The 9,028-nt window shown below is 41.8% G+C and overlaps 1 protein-coding gene and 1 long non-coding RNA gene across 3 annotated transcripts in view; one reads left to right on the forward strand and one right to left on the reverse strand.

The window, feature by feature from the left end:
• Positions 1-1,032: 1,032 nt before the first annotated feature.
• On the reverse strand, positions 1,033-3,740 carry EIF1B (eukaryotic translation initiation factor 1B). The gene is made up of 4 exons (XM_023231573.3): positions 3,437-3,740; positions 2,387-2,550; positions 1,872-1,973; positions 1,033-1,474 (listed from the first exon to the last, which is right to left on the reverse strand). Exons 1-4 carry the CDS (start codon positions 3,465-3,467, stop codon positions 1,430-1,432), a joined length of 342 nt encoding a protein of 113 aa, XP_023087341.1. The 5' UTR covers positions 3,468-3,740; the 3' UTR covers positions 1,033-1,429.
• The window catches only part of LOC111555464, a 128,393-nt gene continuing 123,090 nt past the window's right edge, over positions 3,726-9,028 (forward strand). For both annotated transcript variants that reach the window (XR_002735538.1, XR_002735539.1), the window contains exon 1: positions 3,726-4,101. This is a non-coding gene — a long non-coding RNA (uncharacterized LOC111555464). The remainder of the gene's footprint in view (positions 4,102-9,028) is intronic.

Below are 9,028 nucleotides of genomic sequence, written 5' to 3' on the forward strand. Positions count from 1 at the left end.
GCTTGCCCTTGTAGATGCATTTCTTTGCATTGGCTAAATGGTTTTAGTGGCATGGCTCGTACAACCAAGTAAGTAACTACTACTCAATAGAAAGGAGCCTGGAACTCAAGATGAGCTGCAGAAATCTCTTAATTAAGAACTGCATATTGTATGTATTTTTAAGAGACAGAGTCTTGCTCTATTGCCCAGGCTGGAGTGCAGTGGTTCCACCTTGGCTCACTGCAACCTCCACCCTCTAGTTTCAAGAGATTCTGATGCCTCAGCCTCAGGCAGCTGGGACTACAGGTGCGCACCAGCTCATTTTTTGCATTTTTAGTAGACATGGAGTTTCACCATATTGGCCTGGCTGATCTCAAACTCCCAGCCTCAAGTGATCTGCCTGCCTTGGCCTCCCAAAGTGCTGGGATTATAGACATGAGACACCGTGGCTGGTCATTATTTCTCACACCACTATCACCTCTCCTAATTGTCATCTGTGGCTCTGGTTCCCTTTGGTGAAACACATACCAAAACCATGATGTAGTGAAAGAAATTTCCTGGCTGGAATCTCTGGGCCACCCTGTCACTTTCTAACACTCTTAGGAAATTAACCTGAGGCCAAATGTTTTCCATCTGTAAGACAGTGCTACCATCAACCTACACTTGCAGGGAAGTGCCTGTGACTAAATATACTTTATGTCACAAGACTATTACAGTATCTGGTACTTAGGGATAGACTTACGTTGGCAACTCAGTAACAACTGATAAGAACACACAAGAGAACTCTATGTGCTAATATTGTTAAACTTCATACTCTTTAGCAACATTTAATACTACAATCTGATAAATTCTTTGACAACTTTCACTTGCTTTGCCATGAATAGTGGCTCTGGCTGAATTTCTACTCCTGCTTCTATTCTTAAATCAGTAAATGAAAACCAGAAGCTACATATAACAAAGGTTCTCCTCGAAGCGAAGCGCTGGGTATAACAGCTGAAGCTAATCAGAAGGAGTAGCTGCAGAATGAGAACTCCAATTAAGAAAGACAAAACGTGTATTTTACTTGCTTCGATTTGGGAGCATAATTGCTCACAAGGATTCATAGACTTTTTTTTTTATTGTTAAGCTGCAACGTACATGGTTTAATACAACAACAAAAAACGTTTAATCAAGTGAAACGTAATAAACTGAACAATAAACACTCAAAACATTTTCCATTGGAAACATGTAAAGATGAATATGAGGTTTTGTTACCATCTTACTGCAATTTTCTTATGTGTTACTAGCCTACATATCCCATGTTTTCTGTAATCATGCAGATGTGAATGCAAGTTTGAATGATTAAATAAATGAAAAGTCCGTTTACTGCAGGCAATCATTTCACAAGGCAGCCAAACCGAGTTTAGAGAACAAAACTATTCAAGAAATTCTCCACGTATTTAGGTTCATTTTAGAATCCATGAACCTTAAGCTGTTCCTCCTTGACAATGCCAACCTGTAAAATAAAATTTAATTTAGCAAAATAACTCTGAGAAATATATAAATTCATTAAGAAAACATGGGAGAGTAATTAAAAAGAATCACCATCAACAGCTTATTGCAACACTGTTGTCTGTGGCATGCACTGCTGATAGCCAACAATGAAACACGTATTTGAATACTTTACATACCAAGAAATATCGTGTGTGTGTATATACAGAAATGATCAGAATACTCTAATGACAAAATAAACCTGACAGAGGTCTTTACTTTCCAAGTAAGTACCATGTCTTTATTTCACCTAATTTCCTTCATTCGTATGATTTTTACTTAGCAGAAAACAAATCATGTTGCTTTTAAATACGATTTTAAAAGCAATCTCAAGGTTACACATAAAGCACCCAATCACTCACCTCCAAGAGAAACTGGCAAATGTTTTTTCTTTGGTCACCTTGAAGCTGAATAACCTCTCCGTATTCAGGATGTTCAATCACAGTACCATTACAGGCAAATTTCTGGAAAAGTGCATAAATATACAACAAAATTTAGTCAACTAATATGAGGTTTTATTTCACCATAAGAACAGAATTAACCATTTCAGTAAGCTCGATCATATTTAGAGAAACAGATTTTGTATTCTATAATCCACAATCCTTCCAATTTAATTTGTAAACCAGGAAATGATTTTATGTGTAACATCAAGAACTAAATATTTCACATTTAAGCTTATTTGAAAGCCACGCGAATCTTCTTTTAAAATGAGAGACCACACTGGGAGAATAACTAAATATTTACATGTTAATTACAAACATGAGAACAGCTTTCTTGGTCTAGTAATTTTCATCCACGCTGATATAAAGGTGTGAATTATAATCCAGTTCAGAGGTGTGCATCAGTAACTCTAATCCTTTCTTTCTAATCCTTTTACCTTTTTGAAAGCTTTCACAAGTTTCTTTTTGTCATAATCATCTGCAATGCCCTGAACAGTAGTCAGTGTCTTTCTGCCGTTCCGTTGCTGGATTCTTATATGAATGTAATCCTCAGTCCCTGCCGGGAGTAAGTCGTCACCCTTAGTTGCATCAGCAAAGGGGTCTGCAAACGGATACAAAAAAAAAATCCAAAGTAGAAAAATATTTTTTAGGAAGTACTTTCCACAAATACATTATACTACCAATCCTGACAGCCATCAATGAAGGTTCTAGTGTCTTTGCTGCTTCTGCCGGTAGGAATGGAGATGGGGATGGAGTATTAATAAAACCCCCAAGGTACTCTCACAAAAAGAGAAACATTTGGACAGCTATGTCCATTGTAGAAAAACGCTGTTATAGATGTTATCGTTGAATATGGTCCTCTAACGAGAAAAAGGAGACTTAGAAAACCTTAATATTGTAGCTGCTATAAAAATGTGCGTCATCTGGATTACATTCTGATGAAAACATAAACATTCGAATATGCCCACCCTAATCATTTAACCGTAACTGTGCCTTGCCAAAAAAAAGTAGATTAGATATATGTCAAGAGGCGTAATTTTACAAATTGCTACGCAAGCAGAGAAGACAGGCCTGCATCCGCATCTTTCCCTAAGTGCCCCCAGGGGCTGCCAGAGAACGGGCGCCGATTCGTAATTCTCCTGGCCCGGCATCCTCTTTGCAAGTAGCAGGGCCGCTCTAAGAGTCCACGAAATAGGGTCGCCAAGGTTTCAAGGGGCAGAAGTGGAGGCGAGAGCCGGGTCAAGGACGGGGCAGGGGGTGGCGCATGGCCCGCGGCCCGGGCTCCGAGAGGAGGGCTCGGAGTCCGGCGCTGTCCTCGGGGAGGGGGTCGCCAGGGGCCCCGTCGCCATTTTCTGGGCGCCGAGACAAAGCCCCACTAGGGGTGCGGGGAGGGCAGAAAGGGGGCCCCTAGGGGCGGTGATCCAGGCGGGCAGCAGGCCCAGAGGCGCGCGGGGCAAGGGAGGGAGGCGGCGGCGACGGGATCTTACCGAAAGATTGGAGGTTCTGGATAGTGGACATGCGATACTAGTGTGAGGCCGGTGAGGGGATAAAATTCCTGCGGGGCCCGCCCGGATCACCGTGTCAGGAGGCTGTAGTGGCGAGAAAACGGAAATAAATAAGGAAACGCTTCGCCCTGGGGTTGGGATTAGGCTGGAGTGGCGGCGGCGGAAGCCGGGAGGAGGCAGGAAGAGGCGAAGGAGGAGGCGGAGGAAGAGGCGGCGGCGACGGATGCGAGGACGCGAGAGAAGAGGCGGCGCTGCGGCTTCTCCCACAAAATGGCCGATGGAGACTATTTAGCCGCACCCGCCGCCCCTCCCACGTGACCCTCCCGCGCGGGGCATCCTGGGACTTGTAGTTTTCCGGAGGCAGCGGAGCCCTGAAAACCAGAGGCTGGGGGCTGCCGTGACCGCAATTCCAGTCACGGAGTGCGCCCTCTAGCGCCGGGCGGAAGACCCGGGAAGTGTTCAAGCGGCCGCAGAGCTGCGCAGAGTTCCCAAGTCTGGGGCTGTTTTCCCAGCGAGCTCGTAGGCGAGGACAGTCAAGGGACTCAAGCGTCCCTCTTGACTCCCCTTCTCTCGCCGTGCAGTGGCGGCGCCGAGGGGCCGACGCTCAGGGCTAATCTCTATCAGTCACCCTCGAGGCCCCGGGTAATGTAAGTAAAATCGGCGTGCAGGAACAAAACAAGTCCTCTTGCTCCGGCTTTCAACTCATTGGCCACCCCTCAGCCCTACCTGCATTGAAATTCTAACCCCAGTTGCAGGAGCGGTGTTAGTCTCAACCATGGTTGGAGATGGGAGCCTCTCCTTCCAGGATTGGACAGACCTCTTATTCCCTAGCATGGTGGATTTCAGACTCCAGCGTGTGTCTCTGGAGGGCTTGAGAAAACACTGAATTTCTGTTCAGGAAGTCTAGGGTGTTAGCTGAAAATCTGCAATTCTCATAAGCTCCTTGGTGACGCTGATCCTGCCTGCTGGTCTGAGATCAGGCTTGAGAATCACTGCCCAGCTTCATCATGGGCCTGGCATCTAGTGGGGGCCAGGTGTGTGTGAACAGAACATACCACAAAATCAGCTTGTCAGCTCATTGTGTGTGCCTCAGAAGGCTCAACACAGAATTCAGGAAAGATGCCAGGTATAAGCTGAAGGTGAGCTCAGCAAATAGGTTAACTGATGGAGTCATGTACCAGACCGTAATATCTTCCTATCAAGTCACGCACAGAAAAATAAACCCGAGACTGGGAATTGGCTCAGGCAGGTATTCAGTTGTCAAACTTGGTTGGCTTTCTGGAAGCAAAGAGATAGACTAAAATTTAGGGATTCTTAACTTTTCTGTGTGTGCCATGGCAATCCTGTGAAGCTGCTGAACCGCTTCTCAGAATAATGAGAAGTTAAGTTTTAAGTTCATAAATTACATAGGATTACAAAGGAAACCAAATTATATTGAAATTTTAAAAATACATTAATAACATGTATTAATACACTAATAACATTTAGCAAGATTAGGTCTAATACTATAATTTCAAAAAGCTGATAAACGTAAGAGATATTTTTTGATGTCTGTAACATCAGAAATTTAATATGAAAGTATGTGTGACTTCTGTTGGTGCAAAGTGACAGGTCCTTCTAATACTATTATGTTGCCTTTATTCATAATGGAAGGAAATGGTAAATTTTGCTTAGAGGTTAATGAAAGTGCAGATGTAATTTTTTTTCCCCATCCAATTTTAGGGATCTCCATCCCCGCAGTTTTATCCATGGGCCAAGGATCTGCAGACCCCAGATTAAGAATACCTGAATTTGACAGTCTTTTGTGATTAACAATGATGATAAGTGCCATTTATTTAGTATTTACTATTTGCTTGTTACAAAGCTTATATATAACATTATTAATCTTCATAGCTATTTTATAAGGTAAGCATTACTCTATGCACCAGGTACGGAAATGGAGGCTTTTGTAGGTTAATGCCTGAAAAAAAAGTCAAATTCTTAACTCTCAGAAATCTAACCACATTTGTGGTCTTCCAGCCCTGATTCAAATAGAAAACACTCTTCTTATCCCAAATTGAGGTGTAAAGTTCTAGAGCTGGCTTCAAAACAAGGAGCGTCAAAATATCTAAATAAGTGTGCTTTAAAGTACTTTTATTAGTTCAATTTTGTGCCCTACTTTAATACTCTAACACTCTAATTTCTAAACAATTTTTAATCTAGATAATGCATCTCTATTTGTTTCTTAGTAGATGTACATGAGTATTTTACATTACTTTATTTCTCAGAGGAAGCCGAAGGTGATCCAGTGAAGAAAAAATTACAAACATAGAGAAATTAAAAGAAAAATTCCAGAAATCTTAGGGTTTCATGGTCATTACCCCTGTCAGGAGAACTCATCTTTTCTTAGATTTCGTGTTTGCATTAGAAACCTCCAGGAGTAAGAAAAAAAAGAAAAAAGAAACCCCCAGGAGCTCAGAAATCTTTAATCAGAGCCAATATGAATACACATCAGATACAGTTGTGGTTCTTAAGGCTCTTCTAACTCTCATGATTCATAGTCTTTGTGTTTAGACCTCCAGTGTCCAGTACAGAAACCACTAGCCACATGTGGCCATTGAGTACTTGCAGTATAGCCGATTTAAATTGGGATGTGCTGTAAGTAGAAAATATACAGTAGGCTTCCAAAGACTTAAATTGTCTTAATTTCACCTATTTCTTTTTACCTTTTTAATGTAGCTACTAAAGACTTAAAATTACATGTGGCTCATGCTGTATTTCTACTAAATAGCACTGGTTTAGAGTGAAAGAATTTGACCTGTATGTGAAGTTATCATAAAAAGAATAAACTGAAGCATTTAATATCTAGTGTTTTTAGTTCTAAATGGTACCAGCCTAGGTTAAGGTAATTATTTCTTGTCTTAATTCAGAAAAGCATTTTAGATCACTCACAGAGAACAGTTGTGCTGAGTAAAGGAATTATAGAAGATAATAATTGAAAAAGAAAAGTACCTAAAGCTGAAGGTAGAACCCCACGTCTGGTTCTAACTTTCTGATAGTTAAGACAAAGAGGAAATCAGCTAGAAAATCTTTATGTATACAGGATGAAAACATACCAGTTGCGCAGGAGGAATAGCTTTGCCAGACCCTGAGCCACAGGAGGTATTATTCTTGGGCCCTCATAAAGGGAACACTGTGATGTAGTGGAAGCATCCCTAGCAGTTTGCCCACAATGAAGGCAATGGTGGGTTTTATGCAGCTGTTTCTTATATCTGCTGGTCATGAGGATGTGTTGTCTGGTTAGAAACTTGGGTCCTCATCCATCCTTAGGCTGCCTACCGTAGTGGATGTGATAATGCACCACTCAGATTTCCTACCTCAGTGGGCATAACTGATGAACAGCCCCAGCTGCTATGCTCTGAATTCAGCATTGTATCCCGCTGAGGCCACACTTCCCATCAGCCATTCCTAGCCAATGACTGAGCACAACAAAGATGCTACGGCAGTCCTGTTCTTGGGAGATGTGGAACTCCTTTGACAGGCGACTCTGGCTCAAGGACTCTCCATTGGCCTGGCTGAACTTTCTTAGATTTGTGCTGACGTCTAAGGTTCTTCTAATTCAACCTTTCTTCTGTCCTTCGCAGACATTTCGCCCGATAAATTTCTTGCATATCTAATCCCATCTTGATGTCTGCTCCTCAAAGAACCCAAACTGATAAACCTGACTCCAGACTGGTTGGTAAAGAGACAATAAGTAGAAGGAAAATTCCAGTTTAAATAACTCTGGTTATTACTACAGATTTTTCCTCCAAACTGTAAACTCTCCTGAACTGTGCTGAATTTCATGAGGCTAAGAGAACTTCCGCATAGCCTGCATGAAGGCTTAAGGCCCTCTATGTAAAAGCAGGCCAGGCGGGCTTTTCTTCTCCTGAGTATGTACCCTAAAACAAGCCCTTTGTATCTTGCATATTTAATGGTAAGAAAATGTGAACATATTGAAGGGCAAAAAGAATGTTTGCCTAGTACTTTGAGCAGATATCCAAATCAAGCTATGGACAGCTTCTGTCCTCCCACAATTGGGAAGACTCCAGGGTCTCCTTACTGAATTAGTGAAATGGGAAATCACTATTCCCAAGTGACAAGTCAATGTGACTGGTATTGCCAGGAGACCAGCTACAAAGAGAAACCCCAAATAATGAATGTCCTTTGAGGATCATAACTAGTATTTCTCACATTCCAACTTAATGAGAGTTAAGTAGCTCAGAGTTTAAAATTACATTTCCTGGCTAGAACTATGTTGCCAAGTGGTTAATAATGTGCATGGTATGAATAAAACAGAATTTAGTTGCTATCTCTGTGTCTAAAATACATGATTATTGAGTCAATGTTTCTGTAGAATGGATCAGAAAAGCCACAGAAGAGAAAGTCATAACCTAGGCCTGTTTCCTAATATCCTATGCTTTGTACTCTTCCATTTTCCTGGGAGAAGAGTAAGGAAGGTGGATGAATGGGCTCTGTATTTCTAGGCTCTTAGTTAAAAGCATTAATAGTGACGATGATCAATATGCTGACAATTAGCACATTGTATGTGCTAATATATCCACAGAGTATAATATTGAACAGAAACCAAAATTATGTACGTGTTAAAGAGTCAATAGTTTTTCTTATTTTCAGAGAACTTTTGAATCTAAAAGGAGAGTTAAACCAAACCAACATGTAATTTATAAAGCATATCAGAATAAGAAAATTTCAAGGCCTGCAAGGTTGAAGACTAAATGGAGTTAACTCAGTAAATATGAGAAAATTTCCCTAACATAGCAGCTCCCCACTGGTGATCTTAATTAGGAGGGAATGTAGATACCTGGACATGTCACATAACTTCTAGTCTAAGGAAGGGGCAGTATTGCATTCAAGTTTCTTCCACTTCATTCCACCCTCCTGCTGTCAAGAACTGTGAAGAGTCTGAGATTTTATCCTACTTGCAGGCTAACAGGTTAGCGTGCCACAGTTTGATGGGTACTGAAACTGAGACTCTTGCGTTAGAGACAGGCATTTATTACTCATGGCAAAAGCAGTAGCCAGAGCTTAGTGTTAATGCTGGTTTCCTATGTCCACAAATCTAAGACCCATGGATTACAGCCAAGTCCAACACAGGTGGGTCTTGATTGATGCCTACACATGCAGTGGGTTGTATTACAGGAGAGGAACACTGTGCTTGTGGAGTCTGTTGCTTTTATTATAAGCAGTAACAAGCTTGTCTTGGGGGGCGATATTACCTCATCCCTCGGGACTGCTCCCTGCAAACACAACTCTGAGAAAAGGCCAAGGTAAGACATGGTCAGGGCCTTGCATTCTTGGCAAAACGAATAAGAACATGCAGGCACCCTCAGGGCCCATGGTGAATTACCTCTCCCAAAAACTGCTTACTCTCCTTTCATGATGGAGTGTTGATAATTGGAGGGGTAAGCTCTAGGGACATTCAAATGGACATATTTACTAGAGGACAAGACTATTGTATGTTGACAGGTCATGTACATAAATGCATCTCACTTTTTATCCTCTTTTCTCAAATCCCTGGAAGTTCTGTGGGGCCGA

This window comes from Piliocolobus tephrosceles, chromosome 2 (genome assembly GCF_002776525.5).
Source record: "Piliocolobus tephrosceles isolate RC106 chromosome 2, ASM277652v3, whole genome shotgun sequence".
Taxonomy (NCBI): Eukaryota; Metazoa; Chordata; class Mammalia; order Primates; family Cercopithecidae; genus Piliocolobus; species Piliocolobus tephrosceles.

Excerpts from the sequence above, each read along its gene's own strand:
- EIF1B (XM_023231573.3), bottom strand. The coding sequence starts at position 3,467 with ATGTCCACTATCCAGAACCTCCAATCTTTCG. Across the intron at positions 2,551-3,436 it reads CCAGAACCTCCAATCTTTCG|ACCCCTTTGCTGATGCAACT; the intron begins GTAAGATCCCGT and ends ATCCGTTTGCAG. Across the intron at positions 1,974-2,386 it reads TTGTGAAAGCTTTCAAAAAG|AAATTTGCCTGTAATGGTAC; the intron begins GTAAAAGGATTA and ends GCACTTTTCCAG.